The 25,316-nt window shown below is 35.1% G+C and overlaps 2 protein-coding genes across 6 annotated transcripts; one reads left to right on the top strand and one right to left on the bottom strand.

Moving 5' to 3' along the window:
- Positions 1-459: 459 nt before the first annotated feature.
- On the top strand, positions 460-2,967 carry crygmx (crystallin, gamma MX). 3 transcript variants are annotated; one of them, XM_056469498.1, is made up of 3 exons: positions 460-468; positions 774-1,013; positions 2,556-2,967. In XM_056469498.1, the coding sequence occupies exons 1-3, from the start codon at positions 460-462 to the stop codon at positions 2,829-2,831; spliced, it is 525 nt and encodes a 174-aa protein (XP_056325473.1). In that variant the 3' UTR covers positions 2,832-2,967. The 3 variants fall into 3 exon arrangements, with proteins under 3 accessions (XP_056325473.1, XP_056325472.1, XP_056325471.1); XM_056469497.1 differs by having other exon boundaries at positions 774-1,016; XM_056469496.1 differs by lacking the exon at positions 460-468 and adding an exon at positions 643-658 and having other exon boundaries at positions 772-1,016.
- A 3,689-nt stretch (positions 2,968-6,656) lies between these two features.
- aldh18a1 (aldehyde dehydrogenase 18 family, member A1) lies at positions 6,657-25,064 on the bottom strand. Of its 3 annotated transcripts, none has more exons than XM_056469318.1 (18): positions 24,925-25,064; positions 24,253-24,359; positions 22,002-22,153; positions 21,720-21,869; positions 20,523-20,627; positions 20,076-20,234; positions 19,484-19,574; positions 17,617-17,741; positions 17,252-17,396; positions 17,090-17,163; positions 14,925-15,024; positions 14,599-14,819; positions 13,786-13,923; positions 12,101-12,296; positions 11,716-11,837; positions 10,071-10,257; positions 8,858-8,953; positions 6,657-8,766 (listed from the first exon to the last, which is right to left on the bottom strand). In XM_056469318.1, the coding sequence occupies exons 2-18, from the start codon at positions 24,341-24,343 to the stop codon at positions 8,570-8,572; spliced, it is 2,349 nt and encodes a 782-aa protein (XP_056325293.1). In that variant the 5' UTR covers positions 24,344-24,359; positions 24,925-25,064; the 3' UTR covers positions 6,657-8,569. The 3 variants fall into 3 exon arrangements, with proteins under 3 accessions (XP_056325293.1, XP_056325295.1, XP_056325294.1); XM_056469320.1 differs by having other exon boundaries at positions 20,082-20,234; XM_056469319.1 differs by having other exon boundaries at positions 24,253-24,354.
- Positions 25,065-25,316: the final 252 nt, after the last annotated feature.

The raw sequence follows: 25,316 nt of genomic DNA, 5'->3' as shown, positions 1-25,316 counted from the left end.
ATTGTTACAAGTAAACATCACTAATCCTAACCCTATTCTTCTAATGAGAGTTACCAGTACATTACAATAATCTGTATTGTTACTTATAGTCTAGTCAGAATACCTAGAAAGGGAGCGTTAAAATAATAGCATAACCCAATTTAAAATTGAAATAAATTCATATTCCAGCATTTTATCCTCATTTATGAGCCCTGCCATTTACATGTCTAAACTAAAAGCAGAGTTCGCAACTTTTTTGTCAAGCGCTGAAAAGTGCAGTGGTGCTGTCTTTGAAGAGTGAAAGAAAAAAAGACACAAAGGGGGGCACACGACGGCAGATCTACAGTCGCATCCACTCTATACAACACATTGTGCTGACCAGACAGAGTTTTGTGAGTCACACAAAGCCCTGATCCATGCCGGCTCTATAAAGAGGTCCTGACCTCAGAAATGGTTTGGTCTGCTCAGAGAACAGTCACAATGTCCAAGGTAAGTGACCAAATTGTGTCTGTAAATTATACAGGAGGAGATGTTATTATAAAAAACAGAGATAAAAATATATATTAAAAAGATGGAGATACTTTTATAAAATTATAAACTTGAAGCCACATCAGATATTACCAACAGATTATCATTATAAAATCAGACAAGAACCAATTTAGCATGTCTAAACTGAATAATACAAGCTCCGAAAAATGTGTACATTACTGTCTGTCTGTGTGATTAGCAAAGAGTGTGATTAGCAAAGCATACCTGTAATCCTGCGTTGTTTTTTTATTCTTATTGACCAACAGATTACTTTCTATGAAGAGAAGAACTTCCAGGGCCGTCACTATGATTGCACTGGAGACTGCGCTGACATGCAGTCCCACTTTAATCGCTGCAACTCCATCCGAGTAGACAGTGGAAGCTGGGTGGCTTATGAGAAGCCCAACTTTTCTGGATACCAGTACATGCTGTTCAAGGGTGAATACCCTGATTTCCAGCACTGGGCTGGATTCAATGACTGCATTCGCTCTTGCCGCGTGGTTCCTGCTGTGAGTACTGTACAGTCAGCTGTAGTAGAAAACAGTATTATTGTTTCAAAAGTATCAATCAAAAAGCATGATGTAATACTTCTACAATTTGCATCAAGTTTTAGATGACTTATATATGAGCTTAAGTAGTTGTTTTTTTTTAATGTTGCTTTATTTTTCGATTTTAGTCTTTAAAAAATCTGATGTTTGCTGTATTTGTACAATTTTGCTGATTGTATCAGACCTTCTTTGCACAGTATTTGCAAAATTTTTCAACAACAACAAAAAAAACGAAGGATTTTTCAACAAAGGATACTGTATTATTATTAAAAAAGGTTGAAAAGAAGAACAAACTTTAGTGTTGGCTTCTAAAAAACAAACTGAATGGTTTTTGAATGACAAAGACACAATTTTACATTTAATAAAAAAATGATTGGCTTTGATTACATAATTGTGTGAGCAGTGTCATACATGTGCTCTATTAGATAAAAAACATTTAAATAACCATTTACAATAAATTTATTGAGTATTTTTTACATTGCACTAGCATTTTAAAACCCTGGTATTAAATTACATTTGTAATTAATTTATGTAGATATATTAGATACATCTGTAAATACAATCTTGGCTCCAACCACTTAACCAACCCAATTAACAAAACCATTCTTTACTTTCAACTGTAGATTAGTTTATTGACACAAATTTACGTAGCAGTTAAAAACATCTTCACAATAATAATAATTTAAAAGATTTAAACATGTTTAATGTTTCCAAACGAGTTTCCCTGTTTGAATAGATATAGGCCCACATTTAGAGTCTCTAAAGATGAAGGACAGACCAAAAATATGAGTTTTCACCTTTAGTAAAGCTCAATTAAAGTTGTACTCACTGTGAAAGTCTGATGGGTTTGGTTCTTTCAAATTTCTCACTCAAACGCCTGAAACTTTTTAAGCCTTTATGTGCTATGTATTATCCAGGGAAGTGTTATTTTGGTATCATATTCTTTAATCTTAAAAAAACAGTAGATATTATTATTATCTACTGTTTCCAAACAAGTTTCCCTGTTTGAATACTTCACCTGGTGGCTCATTAGTCATTTGAATAGATATCGGCCCACATTTAGAGTCTCTAAAAATCAAGCAATGACATGAGTTTTTGCCTCTAGTTCAATTAAGGCTGTACTGATGGGTTTGGTTCTTTCGAATTTCTCACTCAAATGCCTTAAACTGTCAAGTTAAGCCTTTATGTGTGTGCCATGTATCATCCAGGACAGTGCTATTTTATTATCATATTCTTTAATCATTAAAAAAAAATATTGAAATATCTATTGTTTCCGAACAAGTTTCCCTATCTGAATACTCACCTGGTCACCCATTGGTCGGATGAATAGATACAGGCCCACCCCAAACTCACACTATTGGCTGATCCAATGAGCATAATGTCTGCTTAATCAAACAATATATAATATTACATTTAAATAAAAAGATTCATAAATATTTATGCAGACAAAAGAAAAACCATAGACTTTACCTAATAAAACACACATTTTTTCTCCCACAGTACACTGGAAACTACAGGATGAAGATTTTTGAGCGCGCCGATTTTGGTGGTCAGGCAATGGAGCTGAATGAAGATTGTCCTGATCTGCGCCAGCGTTTCCACAATGGTGACATCTCTTCAGCTAATGTGATGGAGGGCTACTGGATCCTCCATGAGCACCCCAACTACTCTGGTCGCCAGTTCTTCCTGCGTCCCGGCGAATACAGGAGGTACATCGAGTGGGGAAGTCCAAGTCCCACCATCGGCTCCCTGCGACGCGTCACTGACCCCAAATGAAGATCCAAATCCACGCAAACACCTCTCCCAATGTGTCGACAGCACCGCCTGTCCATGCAATGACCATGTCTGACCTTCGGGGCCTGTGGATCTGTTGTGCTCAATGTATTTGTGATGCTTCTTGTAATGCGGCGCAATTGCCGTTTAGCCTCGCTTTAAGCAGCGCTATCTGTCTTCTTTGGCATTGACGATCGTGCAAATTGTGTATTTTATCTGCACCCTTCCCTTTCGCAAATACAACTGGAAATAAAGGAGAAATTGATTAAAATCAAACCAGTTTGTCATGAAATGAATGAAAACATGTCAAAAAATGTTGTACACGCAGCACACATCCATTGCCTTGATCATGCATGACGTCAGCTCGAGCCTGAGAGACAAAAGAAAATTATTAAGGAAACGGCTCGTTCTTTGAACAGAGTTATTAAAGAACAAAAAAAGGGGGTATCTGAGGATGGGAGCACAGAAGACTTTCATAAGATCACATGATGTCTAGCAGACGCTTTGGGCCCTTGAAAGAGGCCCCATATTAGCAGCACATCATAGGGCAGCGCAGACTCAAAGAGGAAAAGTCAAAGTGGCCTGGTCTTCGCCCCGAGCACGCGGCTCTCTCTCAGAACACAAAACAAAACCAAGTCCATATCTCAGCTCATGCATTTTTTATAAGGTGCGCATACCCAGCTCTTTCAGAGATAAATATCAATTATTGAAATTGTTAATTAGAAGCTCGTAATTGGCAAAGATAGAAATGAATAAATAACTTTGACGATTAATTATTGATTTAAAAAAATGGAGCTCTGCAGGGAGCACGTTTGGAGTCTCTAAAGATCAAGGAAAGACCAAAAATATGAGTTTCAAATTTCTCACTCAAATGCCTTAAACTCTCAAGTTAGGCCTTTATGTGCTGTGTATCCTTCAAGACAGTGTTATTTTAGGATTATATTATAATCATTTTTATATATTCATTTTATTTGTAGTTTTAGTATTTTTTTTTATTAGTTAGATTTTATTAATTTAGTGCATCAAGGTGCTGTACTGTATGTACAGTAAGTTGATGACTATTCTAAAGCATTTAAAATACTATAATATGCTTGCTGATATTTAAGAAACATGCTAAGTGAACATTCTTGTTTATCTGAAAAACAATGCTGAAGTCAGATATTCTGCTTTGAAAATGTATTTTCCGTGCAGGAACCCTTTCTTTGTTTTGGTAATTTTAACCTGCCCAACGGCAGTTTTGCCAATTATATTCCATCACCCCGGGTTGCCTTGTTGGAAAACCACCTATTTCATTCTTACATACGGCACCTTTAAACAATGAAAATGAGAATTACTTTCTTGGCAATTTGCTAAAAGGTTTAGGTTTTCTGTACACTGTAAAAAAATGGCTGTGATTTCAAAGGTAAAAAACGGTAAAAAAGCTACAGTAAAAATACGTAACCTGGTTAACAGTTTGTTTCCTTAATATATACGGCGGATAACCGTAAATTGACTTTCCCAGAATTCCCTGCACGGCACATCTCTTTTTATGATTTTTGTTGATGCTATAATGGATCTTATTAGTTATTTCCCCATTAGTTATGTACATTAGAGATTTATGTTGCATCTAATGTTGATAAACAATGTTTCATGACTTTAATTTTATGCATGTTACCATACAGGTGTTAAGTAGCTGCATGAATGACACTTAGCACCTTCTACAGACTAATTCACTTTTCTTTTTGTGGGAAAAGTTGTTAGTAATGAGCTTTGGATCATTCTGTAACTTACTCATTACCACCTGCATATGGCTGAGTTAACGTGTCAATCTGTCTATCTGACAAAAAATGTGTAGATGTTGGTAATTCAAAATACAGACAGACTACCTCTATAAATTAGTAAAATACTGTAGTTTACTGTAAAAATTAGAAATTACTTTTACGGTTTGTACCGTATTTTTAACGGTGAAATACTGGCAACCACAGCTGCCAGTGATTTACAGTAAATTTTAAGGATTTTTTTTTAGTGTACATATCGTTAATGTGTCTTAATTTAATGCCTTAATTAGGACAAATAATGCATAATAGAAACTGAAAGTAATGCAAGCCAAAGACATCAGAATACAGTTATTCCCCTAAAATTGTATGCACTTTTGTGCATAAATGCTCCAGTACACTGGTGTCATTGATCAACTCAAAAAATTAAACGCATTAATTTCAATCAAGGTCTCTGATTAATCAGAAATGTCAAATATAGGATTTAATTGTAAATATTCAGTGGTGAAATAAAGAGATGTATGGCAATTTAGTTAAAGGAAACAGATCCTGCAGTGCTGTTACATCTGTGCAAGGTAGATTTGATTACTTGAAGGACTGACCTTTTTGTTTGAGCTCTTTTAACATCGCAGTTGCAATGCGGTGGCGCAGTGGGTAGCGCTGTCGCCTCACAGCATGAAGGTCACTGGTTCTTTTACAGAACATGAAAGAAATATCATACATATTCCCCGGCCACTTTAATAGGTACACCTTTCCAACTGCTCGTTAATGCAAATTTCCATCCCTTCATGACCACAGTGTTCCATCTTCTGATGGCTACTTCCAGCAGGATAATGCTCCATGTCATAAAGCAAGAATCATCTCAAACCGGTTTCTTGAACATGACAATGAGTTCACTGTACTCAAATAGCCTGCAGTCAGCAGATCTCAATCCAATAGAGCACCTTTGGGACAAATCTGCAGCAACTCCGTGAAGCCATCATGTCAATTTGAACCAAAATCTTATATTTCCAGTAGCTTGTTGAATCCATGCCACGAAGGATTAGGGCAGTTCTGAAGGCAAAAGAAGGTCCAACCCAGGAGTAGTAGTAAGGTGTACCTAATAAAGTGGCCAGTGAGTGTATAAAGCCATCTACTATTTATTTAATACATTTCTCATTTAACATAATGGCTGTCATTTCAAATTTAGGTTGGATTACAATTATAATGATGAATCATATTTTGTATTGAACTAAATTAAACATTTTAATTGCTTAACAGCCCCATTTAATGTATTTTAGTCAAAGTTAATTTCACAAAATGGTTGTAATTGGTTGGTTTTCTTTTAGTTCACTGTAATAGTCCGGATAAGCAGATTAATACCAAATCAAGAATTATTTAGCAGTCCTAATATAAAAAACTGCACAGTTAAAGTAAAACAGCAGGATTAGGGTCAACACTTGTAAGCAAAAAAAAATAAAGAAATAAAATAAAATGAAAGTCGAACCTGAAAAATCAACATAACCTTTGCACATTAGTAATATTTTCCCTTTCATAGAGCGGCACCTGTACTTTTGTCTTCTGTTTTGGCAGTAACATTCTCCTCATTTGAGCATTTTTAACCTCTTTCATCCCAAACAGCCATTGATCATAGATCTTACGCAGCAAAGTTGGAACACAATAACACATGAATAAGACTCTGTTTCTCTTCATCTCTGCATCTTTTTAGTTCCTGATGAAGGCTCATTGAGCACGAACTGCACATTTTGGAGAATAAAACGAATTTGTGAGTCAAAAGGCACTGGCACTTTCATGGCAAGCTTCAGTCTTCTCACAGTCTCTTCTTTCCTAATAGCAACATAATTAATCCTCTGTAGTATTGTTTTCACTTTTCCATGTCCCACTTAGTGCTTGGCAAGTCTCTTTCTATCCCTACAGAACAGCCTCTTGATGTTTCCAACACTGAACTGCACTTACGAAAGATTGTTAATCAAGTTCAGAACGGCACCGGATACTCGTCGGCTTCTCCAAACATCTTTCAGGTACAAATTAAACTTTCAGGTCTTTGCGCATCGAATCATGCATCCAGAAGCTGTTTGAAAGTACAAAAAAGACATTTATTCTACATACAAAAATTGTGAACAACTTCAGAACGCCGTAAGCATCACCATCCCGGGTGGATTTTACAATAGGGAAATGATTTGCACAGTATTTGTGATTAAAAAGCAAAAGAAATTTGTAAATTGAGAAGTGGTGCACAGGAAAACTGATTTTCCTTTTTTTTCCCTCTTTTCAAAAGCAGCATACAGATGTTTTTTTTAAGTTAATAACACAGTTTTTCCTATGCTGAATTGTATAGGTGGAACACTATGGTACATGACAATATTTTCCTCCACAGTTATCTTTTTCAGTTAGTACTCATGTTATATTCTACATGAGAAGCACGATACTAAATAAAAAATACTTTACTTTCTAAACCTGAAGTTGTGTACAAAATATGCTGCCATATTGTAATACACATTTAATTTAATGCTATGATTAAAGGGATTATTGTACTGAAATGCCAAATTTTATTCTTAAATATTACATAAATATAGCATTGGCAATTCGGTAGGTCTCAGTATTGGAGCGGAAGTGTCATTGCAATTAACGTGATCATGATACGTTTGGCTATTTAAAGGAAAATATGCACAAATCATAAAATGACAACATGAATATAGCCTGCAGTAAAATCCCTTATGCATCTGTGTGCCATTGACTTTTTTTGTAGCTAGGTTCAACTGATTTACACAGAAACCAAGACACATTTAACTAAAGGTTGAGGTGAACTCTTTGGCCCTTGAGACTGTCTAAAGTATGGGACAAACAGAAGCCTTTAAAGCATAGGTCTTGAACTCAATTCCTGGAGGGCTGCAGCTCTGCACAGTTTTGCTCCAACCCTATCAAACTCAGCTGATCCAAATAATCGAGGTGTTCAAAAGAGTCATGAACACCTTCATTAGTATGATCAGCTGTGTTTGATCAGGGTCGGAGTAAAACTGTGCAGAGCTGTAGCCCTTCAGGAACGGAGTTTGCTTTAACTTATGCTTTAAAGGCTTCTTAAAGGGATAGAACACCTAAAAAAATGCTTCTAGTTTACCCTCAGGAAATTCAATATATAATGTGGGTGGGTTTTTTCTTTAGTAGAACAATAAAAAGGTTAGTTGGCATTCTCAGAGTTAAATACCAGATACAAGCAAAACAAAACTAGTACCTGTGCCTCCTGACGATACTCAAATCTGATGAAGCAAAATGATCCATCTGTGCATTATTAAAATTGTAGGCACAGAAAATAGTCTAGAGTATGGTCATAATGATCATAATGATGTATGCAGGTGGTTTACTTTCTACAAGTTGCAGCATCCAATACAAGCACATGTATCATTTTGAAGAACAATACAACTCACACGACCTTTCTTTCCATTGCTAACAACTTGTTAGTTTGCATCTGTCCATTGCCCATCATTATAAATGCTCAAGACTGCTTGCAAAATCGTGTGAATAAATGAAAAAATGTTCTAAACAATGCTCAGTTTCTTGTATAAACTAATTATTTAAAATTGATTAGACCTCAACGTACCATCAGAAACGATGGGTATTAACTTTGTTCTGCTTGCATGTCTTTAACTATGAAAGTGCTAGCAGCCATTTGTTTAGATTTAATAAATCATCCCAATTTTTGCTAAAATTATTGATTATATAATTTATTATATTTATTTTTTTAATTTATAATTGCTTATTTTATGCAAACCAAAAAAAAAAAAGTCACCTACATTCTTGAATGGCCTGAGGGTGAATAAATGGTTTTTTTTTTATTATTTTGGGAGAACTATCCCTTTAAATATACGTGTTTGACTGCCCATCCTCATTTGATTTTCCAAACACATTGCCTCACGGGAGTCTTTAAATGGGTTTTAAGTAGGTGATGTGTATTTGATCCTTGAGCGCAGAAGCATTTACTTCTCAACTCTAGCTGGTGGTTCTGTATCCAGGAAGGAGCTGTGCCACTGGTAGATTTTCATGCAGATACGTCATGCTGCCCTGCTCCGAGAAATCTGCCACTGTGTGGCCTTCGCCCCGTAACACCCACTTAGTAGTGAGAAGCCCTTCCAGCCCCACAGGCCCACGGGCATGAATTCGGGCAGTGCTGATGCCAACCTCCGCACCTACGGAGCACCACATGATTACCATAGGATGAAAAGTCAACATTTCAAAAATTTTGTGCGTAGAGACTGATGGAAAAGAGATAATAATTACCAAGGCCAAACCGATATCCATCAGCGAACCGAGAGCTTGCATTCCAAAAGACACAGGCACTGTCTAACTGCTGGAGGAACTGCTCTGCTGTGTCCTCTACAGAGTATGGAGAAATACTTCATTAATGCATTGCTTTGTCAATTCATGTTCAGCAGAGATTACAATCTTTCCACTAGATGGCACTACAGCACAGCAATTCAAGTTGTCCTTAAGGCGAGAACAACTGACAGTTTTGTGATTTGGGCGTAAATGTCAATTAATTTAAAAGGCTGTGAAAAATCTCTACTTTAGCAGTACTAACACCACGTTTTATAGTTGTGTTTATATCTATATTCTGAAAGTTTTTACAAATGGTGAAATATAAATTTGCCAAATATATAAAATATAAATAACAAAAACGGCAACTTTTTTTTTTTAGGCTGTTGACAGTATTTAATTATGGAGTAACAAAGGAGATGACCTAAATTCACCTTTCAACTTTTGAGATGCATATAGTCAGTGCTGAAGCCAAATCAGGAGCTAGTCTAACGAAATAATAATTACGGTCCAGAAAAAAATTAGTAGCCCAAATGTTTGTTAAGGGGGTAAAAGAAAGCAAAAAAAAAAAAAAAAAACCAAGAGAAACAAATAATATAATAATATATAGAAATTTGTTGAATCATTTGTTTTGTTTTTTTTTTGCAATATTTCAAATTAATTCGCAATGAGTTTAAATGCATTATCTTTCTATTTCTAAAGATGTTCGGAGACTAAAATATTTAAGAAATATACCCATTTAATAAATCATTTTGTTCAAATGTACCCAAATATATCTCCTATATTCACTGAGAATTGGATAAAATATATGAAAACATTAAATGATTATTCATTTACAAAATGGGGTGTACTTATTTATTTTGAGCACTGTATATAGTAAAATAATTTGCCTTCATTTAATTCTCAGATTTTTGTACTTGAAATGCATGCAAATTAGCACATATTTAATTAAACAATGGGTAATTGCAGATTTAAACAGTTTAGAAAACTTCTTTTGGCCATGTTCACCTGCAAAAACATTTGTATCTTGCCTTAAAACATGTGCATCTAATAACAGTTAACATCAGCTTAAAAATGGATAACGCTCGTAACAAGGATACTGACACACTAAAGTATCTAGATTCATGACACGCAACAACTATCTTCCACTACACAGCAGGTGTGTGTTGAGCTTTACCATTCTCAGTGACGATGACATCAGTGTGTGAGCTGCCGTATTTATGGATGTGATCTATAGCCTCCTGCATGCTATCCACCACCTCGATACAACACTCCAGATCTCCATACTCTGTACGCAAAGACTTCACTTCTGATGGACTGAAGGTCAGATATGATGCAAACTTAGGGCCAGCATGAATCTTCACCTAGAAGAGTTAAATTAACAATGACTTTAAAAAATATATATATATACTCAGAAGTGTAGATTATCATTTTGAAATAAGCAAAGAAATGAGAGAGAAAACTTATTCTGAGACATAAAAGTTTAGTATTTTTATGTTTTTTTTTGTTTGTTTTTTTTTTCTAAGGAAACTCAGGATTTCTTCTAAATTAATTCCGAGTGAAATTAAATACTTTTATAAAGTAGATTTTTTCATCTATTTTTATTCAATGACTACGTTTAAACTTGAAATCAGTAATCAAATTATTTGCCTTAATCTGAATAAGAAAAAAATAGGATTAAGGTGTTTACATGAGATGCTTTTTGAATGTTCCTTTCATGATCCCATGTTGTAGCACATAATTCAATTAACGTCATTGCGTCACCACACTATGCACATTTCATGCAATTTTGGGTGTTTCATTCTTAATTTGCCAAATATAACTGCAGTTTGGCACTTTCACTTTCATTCAGGAACATTTCATGCATGCCCCCCTGACAAACGAGATATTGGATGCAAGTATAAACTGCTGGAAGAGTGTAGTTTTAATGGAATTTGATACTGCACACTGTATGGGGGGAAAAAACCTTTGCGAGGCAGGTGTCGGTGGTTCTTCACTCACTCGGTAGGTGCAGAGAATGATGTCAGACAGCAGTATGTGTATAGACTATCGTGTCGCAAAATAAAAATCCTACATGACGGTAACAGTTTGAAGGCGTTTACATGTCTGTACTCCACCTGAATAATGAGACTAAAAATCGGCATACTCCACATCTTAATGAGTTTTTTGTTTAGTTCGATTATGACCTTAGTCTGATTAAATTAATTTGAAGAAAAAAAAAAGAAAAAGAAAACGCTGTTTACATAGTAGACTCTTAATCAGAGTATTGTCTAAATCGTATTTAAAATCGGGTAATTGGTGTCTATGTAAACGTACTCATTGTATCCTGAAACTAATTACACAAAGAATGAATCAACAGTTTATTGCATTTATAGTATACTTGTTAGCACCAAATACTGTACATATGCAACTGCATATTAAGATTTTCTTTTAAAAATGGAATACATTTTTTTTAACCTATATTAAATGCCAATATCTGACAATATTATTGTTTTTACAAATTTCTATAAAAAAATATCTGCCTTGCTGCCTATGTAGGAAATAAACCTTGTTAAAAAGCATAAAAAAATTATTAGAAATTTTTTAAATGCTTGCACATATTTGCATTACATGTTTTGTTTTTATCACCCTGAGGCAGAAACAGCCTTCTACAGAAATAGATAAAGACAGACTTGGTTACATTCCTTTAAGCACAAACCAAATAAAGGCAACAGGTTTGAAACAAGTGGAGGGTGAGTAAATAATGACCATTTTCATTTTTGAGTTAACTGTGCCTTTAAGAATGAAGGACATATTATGTATATTATCATATGGAGTCTTACTTGTTCTGTTCTCAGCATATCAATGATTTGATCAAATACTGGAGTCCTGAGAAGATCTCGATGCACCAACAGAGTTTCCATTGCGTTGCAGGCAGCAGGGTAGTCACATTTAGAGTCTCGGACTAGAGAGAAAACCATCATGAAATGTGAACTACTGTTGTCATAATACTGCAATTTCTCACTCTGACATGATACCAAAAAAAATATTAAGATTCAATATTGCTTCAGTACGACAACATTATTTCAATATTATAACAGATTTTCGGCCTCACAAAGTAAAGTATCAAGTTGACAACAATAATGTGAAGCATTATAATCAAAAATTAAACTCAATGACTAAAGGGAACTGTAGGAAAAAAAAAAAAACACATGGTAAATCCCTTACTGATTTTGATGGCTTTGTCAATACTGGCCTCGTGGTCCACATAGACATGGCAGATCCCCTCACTGTGGCCAAGCACAGGGATGCCTTTGGCTGCTCGCTGAATATCTCTGACCAGCTGCGAGGAGCCGCGGGGAATGATCAGATCAATCATCTTCTCCAGACGACACAGATCCTCCACCTCTTCACGAGTGCTCACCTGTCACATATCAACACCTTTCAATGACTTCAGGTTTTGCCATCAGAGGAATACATTTTAGATTCACTAAGGCCCTGTGTCCACTAATACGTTTTAGTTTTAAAACGGCGTCCACACTGGCGTTTCACCTAGCGTTTCTGAAAAGATCTCCGTCCACACTACAATGCTGAAAATGCACATCACGTGTCCACACACACTCTGGCACGCACTGCAGCATATGCGCGCGTCTGAGCTCTAGCTCTAGCCAGCAGCTGCTTTTAGGACAGAACCCCAGGTGAGAGCTGTGCACGTCAGACAGTTCATCAAGAATCTCCCGCTGGATCTCATCTCGCTGGAATAGTTAAACATGATATTTAAGTCATCTTCTTGTCTATATCCAACAACATATTCCCCAACTTTGGTCTTTTGAATCTACTACTTGTTCTCAGGTAACATGTTTTGGCTGAGCGCAAATATAAGTGAATATATAATATAACCACGTACACTGATTCTGCACATTGACTGATTGCTAGCCCTTATTTCCTATGTTGTAAAAACTTATTGTACGTTAATAATGGCCATTATTGATTATTAAAACTGATATTCAGCAAAAGAGACAAGATACGTTTCGTATATTTCAATAAAAACGAAAGCAGGGAGTTAGGTTATAGGCTCTGTTTTGTTATAAATATGCATACAGTGAAGATGACGATCATATAAATATGCAGCTACACGACACTTCAACATTTATGGTGTCTGTTAAGTTGTTAATATCAAAATGAAAATTGACAGTTTCTTATTTCATGTTTTCATTTTATTGTTAAGTGAAACAACGTAGCCAGAGTGATGCGAATGACATTATAAAGAACACTGTTCCCTTTGAAGATTGACCCTGTTTCCTTGGGAGTTTGTTTTCTCTATCAAACTTGCGAAGTCTAAACTTTGTGTAGGCTACTTAATATTGAGGAAAAAGCCACAACGCCTCTGTTTTCAGATGCTTCCGTTTTCCCCCATCCACATTAACACGGAGCAGCAGCATTTTAAATTGAAAATGGCCTCTTCAGTGTTTTCAAAATGCTCCGTTTTCAGGGCTCGAAAATTCCAAGGTAGTGTGGACGGATGGCGTAACTGTACCAAAACTTATGCGTTTTAAAACAAAAACATATGTGTAAACGGGGCCTAAAAAGGAATACATTAAGATTCCTTAAAACTTTAACTTCAGAAGAATTAAAAAATTACCAATTGATGAAATAATCCTAACTATTAATAAAACAAATACATTTTTTTTGTTATTTCGACCAATTGTCATTTTCTTATAGGAAAAACTACAAAAAGACAATATTTGTGTTTAAAATTGGGAAGAAATGTTATCAAAGCTTTATAGAATAAACAACATTTTACACTGAGCATTTTACTCAAACATTTACCTAAAAAATCCAGAGATTTTATTTGGTCACTTAATGTTTTTCATAGCAATATACATACGCAAATGCAGAAGTGTTTCATTTACCAGCTGGATGGCATCTTTGACTCCATGAATAGACAGGGCTTCCTGTGCAAGCTCATGCAGGATGCGATTGGTGTTGGCTGCCTCTTTGCCACCTTTCAGCAAAAGAGCATTTCCACTGGCAATGGCTAAAGCAGAAACCTGTTGAGACCAACAAAAAAAATAAAAAGTGTCATTAAGGAGAGGTTTAAATAAAGCTGTTTACTGTACAGTAAGTTTGAAACACTACAAAGATTTTCAGGTTCAGTCAACAGGCCTCCCACCACCCACTGACCAACCCATCAAAGAAACACTCCACCTGTTTTGGAAAGAGGCTCCTTTTACAACTCACCTAGAGTTTAACAGAAGAGTTTTACTTTTTTATTTAGCCAATCACCAGTTTGCCAGGAGCACTTTTAACTTAGCTTAGCATAGATTGGATGTGACCATTAACATTTCATTCAAAAAGTTCCTAGTCCTATTGACCTAGAAAATATCAAATTCATTTTTTCATCTGTCTTGGTACACAGCGAACTACAGAAGATGCAAGCTTGAAATAGGAAATTATTATAAACTCTTTGGTCTTTTTTGAGAGAGATGCTAATGGTCTAATCCAACTCAATTATCTATGCTAAGCTAAGCTGAAATTGCTCCCATTAGACCCAGAGAATGGCTAAATGGATTCAAAAATGGTAAAACTCAATAATTGAATTCTAAGTGTCTCGTAAAATGAGCTTTTTTCCCCCATTTACATTAACATACTCACAAACAGAACACAAACAACCCAAGATCAAAAATAAATGACTATTTATGCATAATTGTGAATTGTGTGCTGACCTGAGGCAGGCAGTCTGGCCGTGACTCAAAGATGACCAGCAGTACTCCTATGGGTACAGTGATCTGCTCCAGCTCCAGGTTGTTAGCAACACGAGTCCTGCGCAAAACTCTGCCAACACTGTCCTGAGAGGACACCGCGATCTGACGCAGACCGATGGACAGACTGTTCAGCTTAGACGATGACAAACTGAGCCGCTTCAGCATAGCTGGAGACAGGCGACCTGTAACGTCACACAAAAAAAGGGTACTTTGCAATATGCCACTTCAATAGGGGGAAAGAAATCTCTTTACATATGGTTTGGAGAGTAGCAGTCACTTCTGGTTACCTGTGCTGATAGCGTTCTCCATGTCCTTCTTGTTGGCAGAAAGGATTTCCTCTTTCCTCTCAGTGAGAAGGTCAGCCAATGCACAGATGATGTCACCTCTCTGTGGACAACAGAATGATTAGATCGATGTAGACATTTTGTTTTTTACCATTTTTAGATAGAGATTGTTACGACCCTGTGGTGGTCATGTCTAATCTCTCTGCTCTGCCTAGAAAACCTCTGATTGGCCAGTTCTGATTGCTTGCTTGCTCCTGATTGGCCTACAGTATTTTAAAAGCAATGACATAACTTCCTTGGCGGCCATCTTGTTTTGCTCACTTGCTTTGTGTTCTTTGAAATGTTTGTATGTTGGATAGTGCAGAGTTTTTGTATGTGTTAAAGTTTGTGACTACTGAGATTTGTGAGTACTGTTTGTTTTGTGTTTGCGGTACTTTGTTCCACTGACTTGTTTAAACTTTTTGCCTGTTGATATTGATTTTTGGATTGTCCCTTAAATGTGGTTGCTTGTTCTGTAAATAGTGTATATACTATTGGGATTGTAAGGAGTTTGACGCTATTTTATTTGTAAAACCTTTTGACCTAGTTAATTGTATTTTCTTTTATTTTTGATCAGGTAAGGTCAGGTTTTGGCCTTGTCAGCTCCCGAATTCAAACCCCAATAAATCTTAGATTTCATATTTTCTTTGTATTGTCTTTCATGTTGTGCACTATCCCTAGACGGTGTGCAACATGAAATATTGTCATTAGATGGTGAACAAGAACTTGCTGCAGACTTTTATTTCACTATACGGAGGTATTTCCTACTGAATAATTAGTATGGGTGGGTTTTTTTTTTTGTGCTGCTCCTCTCATGAAATGAATGATAAAGGAGCATGGCTAAGCAAGTTTTGCCTAAAGCTGTCATACTGGCATCATCAGAAAAGGACAGGCATTCCAGAGCGAAAGCAAATGATTGAATTTCTATTAAAGATTACCAAAACAAACTGAATTTTCCAGTCCATTAACTTGCATAGCTAAATTGCGTGTAAGACTAACAATGTGCGCAAGCAAAATAAACGTTTTCAATTTAGATTTCTTGCAGACATCAAAGGAATGATTCACATAAGTAAGAAATTGCTGTAATTTACTTGGACTACATTTACTCCAAGATGTACTGTATGGGATTTTTTTTCTTCAATACAACATAATACATTTTTAGCTGAAACCGTGGATATTCGTGATTCATAAGAGTCAACAACATTGAGAGTTAAAAAGAAAACATAATCAATCACCATAGCTACTGTTTATACATTAAGTTCTTATTAAGTCAAACTGAAACAACTGATCTGCAAAAAAACTGAACATCATTTACAACATTATCGCTTTTAATACACAGCCTCAGCACAGTCTTCTTAAGCATGGTTTAATTTCCTTCAAAAGACTTCAATGTAAAATCAGGAGACATGAGCCATGTTTCCATCTACCTATTTTTATGTGCATTTTGGATATGCACATTAAAAAAATGGTTGATGGAAATGCCAAGATGCGCATAAATTAAAAAAATGCTATTTTTGAAAATCATAAAAAAAACGTATGCACATAACAGAGTAGAATAAACTTTTTTTTTCGATATGAAAAATGTGCATGAACTATGATGGAAACACTTTTACCAAACAAATTCCAGTATGTGCATTAAAGAAAAAAAGTCATGTGATCTTTGTTATAAGAGGTCATGTGATGATAAAAATGTGTATTAATAGACAAACCAGCAGGATGAGCACATTGTACATCTGAAACGTAGTTGTGGTCATTCTAAAATGGCATAACCATTTCAGTTTTAGTGGTATTATATTATTAATTACCTCCAGAATAGTCAAAATCGTCTCACACCTTCAAATGACACTTCTCTCACAACTTCTACAATGCTTCTGTGTTTTTTAAAGTATAAAGTAGCAATGGACTTTAGAATCTTATGAATTGCCAAGGACCACAGTTTTAGCTTAAAAAAACAAACAAACAAAAAAAAAAAACACACCTTTAATCTTTTACTGGAGAAAAAAGGCACCTGGACTCGAGTGTGAATACATGAGCAGCAAATGTATTATGTATAAAAATCCTTATTAAATATTACACACAATATGATTCTAGCCAGTCATTAAAAATAATTGTTTAATATTTCAGCTAACCTGCTCTGGTTCAAGGGAAGCAAGAGTCCTGCCAGCAGAGCGAGCCATTTCTGTCTGCTGTTCCACCGTGGGGCCTGTGCATGAAGAAAAGTAGTTTCTTTTTTTAACAAACAAGCATAACAGAGTCACCAGAGGAAACCTGATTCAGCACTGCACACTCACCTGCTGGCTTGACCTCTGAGAAGAAGGTTCCCACTTTCTTGCCTTCAACAATATCAGTGATCACATGACCTGTGACTTTGGGGTGTGTACCGTTAGCAATGACAACAGACGTTCCTCCTTGGAGAGCCCAGAGAGCAGCTTTTACCTAAAGGTTAGTTACACAGACTGTTAGTTTTACTTAAGTGAACCTGAACTTCAACTCTAAAAACTGGAGTGAAGTAGTTTCAATTTACTACAACTTCTTCTATGTTAAGCTGCTTCGACATACTCAACATTGTAAAAGCTCTATAGAAATTAAGATGAATTGAATTATTATTACTATAGGAAGAAGTATATTGAGTGACTCAGATAGCCGTTAATAATACCTTCGCTTCCATCCCTCCGATGCCGACCCTAGACTTTGTTCCGTAAGTTATAGATTGCTGGTCTCCAGGGTAAAATGTGTCCAAGAGCTTGGCATCGTCTGACCCTGGTGGACTGTCATAGAGGCCTGGAGAGAGGATCAAAAGAGCACAGAGTAAAATGGTTTATGATTTCATTCCAAAATGAAAAGTCTGGCATTATTTCTTGACATAAAATGAGCTAGATGGCATCAATTGCAACTACATAAAAAGCAGTGTATATCTTTTTTTTATGTAAGTGGCTAGCTTATTTACATATTAACTATAACTTTTTTATTAAAAATCATTTTAAAACAATAATCGTTATATATTTTAATAACTTATTGTAATTTATAATATCAGAGCTGTGATATATTTTAGGCATTTTTTTTATCTGTTGTAACACTATAAATGTAACTGGAAAAAAATTTTAATTGGTCATTTTAGACCAATTTATGTTAAGAAAAATGTATTTATATACATAATTTATATACATATTTAAATGAAAAGGCATATTGTTTATATATTTATACAACAGTTCTGTCTTAGTTCTTAAATCTGATTGGCTGATAGCTGTGCGATATTCTGCAAATAACAGCACTCGTCCAGCCTCTTCACCCTTCAGTGTTACTCCACCCACATACAGCGACAAGCAGAGGACACTCAACAATTTGACAAATATTGCTGCTATTGGACAACATAACTTGTGAGGCTTTTTAGTCAAGAATGTACAGTAGTTGTTTAGATTGCAACTATGCAGTTTATTTACAAGCATAGTGCCTATTTTAAAAATGTATAATTTCTGAGACAACATGTCAGCGGCCATCAGTCTGTCTTACTGAGAAAAGCAAAGTTTGACGTTATCTATTCACAAAATGGCGACAGAGACAGCATGATAAGCCCTTAGAGGAGAAAAACAGCATCATTTCTAACTACAACTGTTCAAAATCAAATCATTGTTAAACTGGTAAGTGACTTTCTAAATCGATCTCTCTCTTTTGTATGTTGTAGTGCTGTATTTATACCATCTAATTGTAGTGTAGTGTATCGAGTGTGAGATGGGACTCCGATATCAGGAATGTATGTATTTTGTGTTGGCCAATGTTTGTAGAACCATGGGTTACTTTTTGGTTGGCTAGCGGTTTCTAATCAGTCCCCTGTTCTCGTTACTGCAGACTAGTTCAGTAAAAAGATAAAAAGAAGAAATGCGCGTTTTACATTATCGCAAACACAACAGTAATCTGGCAGTGTTTGTGCTGCTTTGGCTTTTTCTGAGTTAATTGTTGTGATCTCCTAGCTCTAAAGTGACGTGCAAGTTAGCAACAGCTTCTGCTGTTCTGATGGTCAGTTGCAGATGTGAATAAATGGTGAAAAAAAGAAGTTCCTCGTACAAAAGAGTTTTTGAGACTCCCCGTGTTTGATTTTTTAAATATAAACATTATTATGCCGTCAAACAGTTGTATAAAAGCAATATCACACTCATAGCAGTGCAATATGGCTGTATATCGGCACTGGTGGAAGGCGTACGTTGGCTCGAGACCGCAGGCCGAGTGCCTTAGTGTCCCACCAGTTCCGATATACAGCCATATCACAGTGCTACGAGTGTGATATCACACTGCTACTTGTAATATTGCTCATGTATATAATAATATATATTTTTTGAGACATTTTGTTTTTTCTTTTTAAAGAATGTATTATGTCTATTTTTTTTGCATTTTATTATACCTTTATTTTTATTTCTAAACAAACTTTACCAATGCACTAACATGTAAATATGCCATAGATACAGATAAATCCAACATATATATTGACTAATATGGTACTGATAAATGCATTAAATCTGAAATCTTACCCTCTACATCAGAGAGAGCGATGAGGAGATCTGCCCTCATTTCCACAGCAAGCCTTGCAGCAAGACTGTCATTATCCTTAATGCTGATAACCTACGGTATAAAAAGAAAAATACAGAGCATGAACACTGTTTCAAAAGAGCAAGCTAAAGAAAGTGACCCTTGTCTTCTGACACCCTCAAAGCAAGACATCATCTCTATATATCATTCTGCATAAGCACTTCCCTCTAAACTACTAGCATAAAAATAGTTGTGATGAACAGTGACTATCTAGTGTATGAAAAAGCAGAATTCCACAAGAACCACATTTGAAGCCGCAGCAAGTGCATGATAGAGCAAGCATAGATGAGCCCAGAGAATAAGGAACAATAGTGTGAATGAGGTAATGTTAGTTTCCTTCCAGTTTCTACAGGAATGGAGAAAAACCCCTCAGGCTGCAATAGTGCAGAAGATAAAGATCAAGCCTCTGTATTTCTCTGTATCCCAGCATGCATCATTAAAGGCCCCTCCCAGCATGCAGTTCCAGAAGGAAGAGGATGGTGGCAAGGCTGCTGGACAGATTCTCTCTCCCCATTCATTGTGCTCTGTACCCACATTTACCCCCTGTAGGTCGCTATTGGGTTCTGGGGGAGGCACCACGGCATCATTGGTGTTGATGATGGGAACGATGTTCATTCGCAGCAGCTCGTGCAGAGTGCTGTTCAAGTTTCTTCTTTTCTGGTCGTCGTGGAAGTCCAGGTTTGTTACCAGGATCTGATATAATTAAACAAAAAAAATCATCAAAATATATACAGTTTAAGAGTCAGTACTGTACATCATTTTGCACCTTCCTACCTATTGAGTTTGTTGCCATATTACAATCATACCATTAGCATGATTGAGTTGATTGTTTTGATGATTATTATGTTGAGTTTTGATATTTCCTATATGTTTCATAGATTTTATGTAGTTATATCATGTACTTAGACCACAGAAAATTAAAAGTTGCTATATATATATATATATATATATATATATATATGTGTGTGTGTGTGTGCTTACCTGGGCTGTGCAAGTGCTATACTGAGTGAACATTGCCTCATATAGAGCCATAAGGCCACTCTGTCCTGCAGCAGCACAAGCTCTCGCCTCTAGAACCGGCAACGACTTAAAAGAAAAAAAATCTAGCATTAGCATTATAAACTTTTGAACATGAATGGAAAGTTCATTTAGAAGTTACATTTCATTTCACACATCATTTACACACTCTGGTGGTGTTATAATGCTGTATCCCCTTCTTTCTATTTTGCACCTTGAAATTAAAAAAAGGTCTGATTGTGCATATGTTGCAATAAGATTAAAAACACACTTACACAAAAGTATCGTCTATTAGTGTTCTGGGGTATACAAGAGTCTGATGAAGGAAAAAAAACCTACATTTCATGTTTAATCCTGACCTTAACTGTTAATCTTTGTGCATGACTGCACATTCATGAGATTAATATCGAAGTTCAAATCAGCCAGAAAAAGTTGAGAAATCAAGATAAATAGAAACAAAGCAAAAATAAAATGAGGTAAAAATACCAGTTGTGTTCATCAAAACAGAAAGTAATCTGTCAGCAGTCACATGACGTCAGATTAGCAGAGATCCGGTGTGAAGTAATTCTTCTCAGTCAAGAAACCACATAGAAACTTCCTTTGTGCTTTCTACATGTTGTCTAGATGTTTTAATAATACACAATTATCAAATTTTTTTGTCGAATTGAACTGCTGCACCAATACAATTGTTTCATTAATGAATAGACATGTAAATAGTCAGTTTTATGTCAGGACTTTTTGTGGCATAAAAAAGAAACTAATGTTAACAGGTTATTATAAACTTAAACACCTATTGCACATTGCTAGTTATTGCATTAACTAATATTAATAAATGAAACTTATTTGTTAATGTAAAAAAATCACAAAAGTATTTGTGTCTCTTCAGAAGATTTGGATTAAAGTGAACAATCATGTGGCCAGTTTCTACAATCTCCTCATACAGTGAATCTCTTTTTAAACTTTAACAATTTGGCTGAATTGTAATGCAATCATATTTTTCTAAAATAAAATTAAAAAAACTGATTTATTTGTAAAACTATGAATTTAAGTAAATTTGGAGTTTTTAATTTTGGATCAACTTTAACTTTAAAGTTTACATTTTTGTTACATTTTCCATTTTAACCCAAAATATTGTTAACAGGTTTATAAAGTATGTCTCACCATGTCTTTGAGCTGATTCTGGCCTGAATGCAGGGCTTGTCTGACACTTTGTGAGAGAAGTATTTCATGCCTCAGCCTTTGTTTACCAAATGCCACAGCACCACTGGTCACGATCATCATCTCCCTACCCTGATTCTGAAGCACGGCCACCTTAAAACAAAAATCAATATAAACATCAAAATGTGCCAAAATCAAAAAGGGCTACTAAAATATTTTATAGCATCATGGCTTGTCTTTACAAGGCATTTCTTTTGCAAATACTCGTCCTCTGCTAATATTTACCTGCTCTACGATTGAAGCAAGTCGTCCCAAAGCGAGGCCACACTCATCACCTCGGGTTACGACGGCACTTCCCAACTTGACGACGATTCTCTTGGCCTGGCGCAGCTCACTTCGGTGAGCGAATGACTTACCATGCGCCCGTGCCAGCGGCACTGTAAAAAAAGGCACATTACTCCACTGACGCACAGCATGGAGTGTGTGAAATGGGAAGGAAGAGGGATCTGCATGGGAGAGAGAGCCAGGGAAGCACCCAGTGAGGAGTCATGCCATGCAGTAAAGCCATGAGTGCATTGATGGAGTGTGCTAGTATCCACTGAATGTTTCACTGATGAATGTAAGGATAATGAGGAGAGGATGTATATGAGTGGAAATGGCAAGAGAAAAGCAGAGAAAACAGGAAATGTGAAGTGCATGTTCAAGATGATTATCACTGGATCTGTGACAAAAGTTCCTCTATTGTTAATGTATCTGCTAAAAATGCAAATATAAACATAATAATTATTAACCATATGCTGTTCTCAAGATTGTGTTGGCACATCCTAGTGGCTGTAATATTTGTGTGTGTGTCATATATATATATATATATATATATATATATATATATATATATATATATATATATATATATATATATATATATATATATATATATATATATATATATATATATATATATATATATATATATATATATATATATATATATATATATATATATATATATATATTTAATTTATTATCCATTCATTTTGTTTGTTTGTTTTCAATCTGTTATTTATTTATTTTTTTGTTGTTACCATCCCATGTATATTGATATGCAACTACCAGATAGCAGATACCAGATTTAAAAAAGCTATATATTATACTGTACGAAAGCAATTCAAAAAAATGAATAAAATAAATAAAAAAAAACATATGCTGGTCTCCAATATAATAACAGTAATAATTAACTCATATAATAATACATTTGTTATGCTTTTTTACTGCTGTTGTAAACTAATCTGTATGGAGCAGGCGTATAAACAATCATATACAGTTAATCATAATAATAATTTTATGATCACATCAGCTTCCAATGAAGTGTACTGTACTCATTTCATAATTAGAAATGAATTATTGTATAAAATAAATAGAAAATGTATAAAATTTAATGAAAAATGTACTATGTTAATGTTTTCATTAATGTTCATTTATTAGGACAAATAGAATGTTATTATAATCCATAATGTGAAAAGTAATCAGCTTAATCCTATTGCCAGTATTCTGGCTATTTTCAATATTCTGGCAAATAGCATTAAGCTGAAGCTGATTATATTAATATTATTTTATATGAATATTACTTTGATATAAATAATGAAATATATTTTAGATATTATTTATATTTATATGTATATTAGTTATATTTATTATACATTTTTATATATTATTGTATTAATAATAATGTTATTATATTAATGTTATTTTACATTCAATATGATTTTTGCCCTAATGAATGAGCATTAATATATCTAAAAGCTAAACTATGTTGTTTTAAATGGCACTAAAAAGTGTACAGTAAAAATTTGTTTTTTAATTTGGGACTAAAAGATCATTTTTGAGAGTGTTATTAGGTACTGTAACGTAAACTTAAAGCATCAACATCATTTCATTACTACAATGACACAATGTTTAACTCTGAAATGTCAATTATTGGGTGTTAAGTTAGTTCAATGTAGTTTAATATCCTTATAAACTCTGCTTAGCTTTATATTTTAATGATCCATGCAAAGCACAACAATGCCTGACATCAAACCACATTAACAATTACCAAATGCAGTCATACTTTTTATCTGACAAAGTCCATGCGATCAATCAATTAAAAAGAAACATGGTTCAAGCCATTCCCCGCTGCAAGCTTGTAAAGTGCCCACCAAGACCCCGCTGCATTCTTTATGAATGAAAATAACATAGTAAAGGTTGCCACATCAGCAGAGACAGAGACAGCACAGCCAAACGCTGACAGGACAGAACTCAAAGAAGAGCAGTGACCCAGTGAATGAGAGATACAGACATGCTGAAAATTCAGACCGAGCATTGTCAATGAAATCAACTACTTTAGATTGTAGTCCATTATGTCTACTTTAACATCTGTCAGCTATTGACTAGAATATTATACACTGGTACAGAGAATCAGTTTTCCAACACAATTTCTTTTAATACCTATTTCTCTCTCTTTCAAGAGCTATGAGAAACTTTGTACTAAACTACATACTTTTGCCTTGTGAAGCAGCTCTTCTGAACGTTTGCAGAGCATTTGGTCTTGCTAAAAGCCGCGAACAGGAGAACATCCTCTGGAGAGACATGATGATCTGATCTGTACTGTAAGCACAACAGAAATCATCAGATATTTTCAAAACTCTACACATATATTAACCAAATCAACTCAGTTAGTTTGACAATTCAAGCAAGTTCCTCATATAAATAAACTATGTGACATCATATTAATAAACGAAAACAAAAGCTCGATGTACAGCACAAACACATATCTGACCTACATTCAATTCAGATTCGAAGTGAACATTATTCTTTGAAACCTTTCATAACAGAAAGTGTTTATAATGAGTGTTTTACGTGATTTAATTATTTTACTTGGCTTTTTTTTATTTCGCGAGAAGAAATTTGATTTAATAGCATGTTGTCAACAATAATATTCAACAAAATACGAAGTTCTTAATAATTATTCTTAATATGTTTTAATAACTAACTCACAAATGTATACAAACAGACATTACAAACATTATCAACATGCCTTATTCCACTAACGTTATTAACTTTCTTTAGAGACACGCCGGATGATGCAAGAAAGAAAGATGCATGAGGTAGCGTTATATTTGAATAAAAGTGAACGTGTAATGCAACATTGTGTAAATATCATTATACATACCTTAATCTGTGCAATAAATATTATTTATTCAGCTCAAGTTCACTGCCACCGCTGTTCTTCTGTGCCACATCAACTCTCAGCAGCTCCTCGCATGGATTCAGCCATGTTGACGTTTATCCACGTCGATACGCAACGAGCGTACGCAACCTATTACCTTCAGTGCCGTCAATTCACAAACCTATTTACGCTCGCATGATTTCACCTCATTTACGCAATCTGCGGGAAAAAAATACAGTTTCGTTTCTATAACAACTAGAGCACTTATATCATTCTATTAAGAGTCAGAATGTGCATTACGAGGTATTTTCATCGGTATCTCGACCACAATGGCCAACGTTGTTTTATAGTCCACATGTGTTTGAATCTCATTCTCAAGCACTAGAGGGCGGTAT

This window comes from Danio aesculapii, chromosome 12 (assembly GCF_903798145.1).
Source record: "Danio aesculapii chromosome 12, fDanAes4.1, whole genome shotgun sequence".
Lineage (NCBI taxonomy): Eukaryota > Metazoa > Chordata > Actinopteri > Cypriniformes > Danionidae > Danio > Danio aesculapii.
The sequence above is the reverse complement of the archived record's forward strand: the minus strand, read 5'-3'. Positions and strand labels throughout refer to the sequence as shown.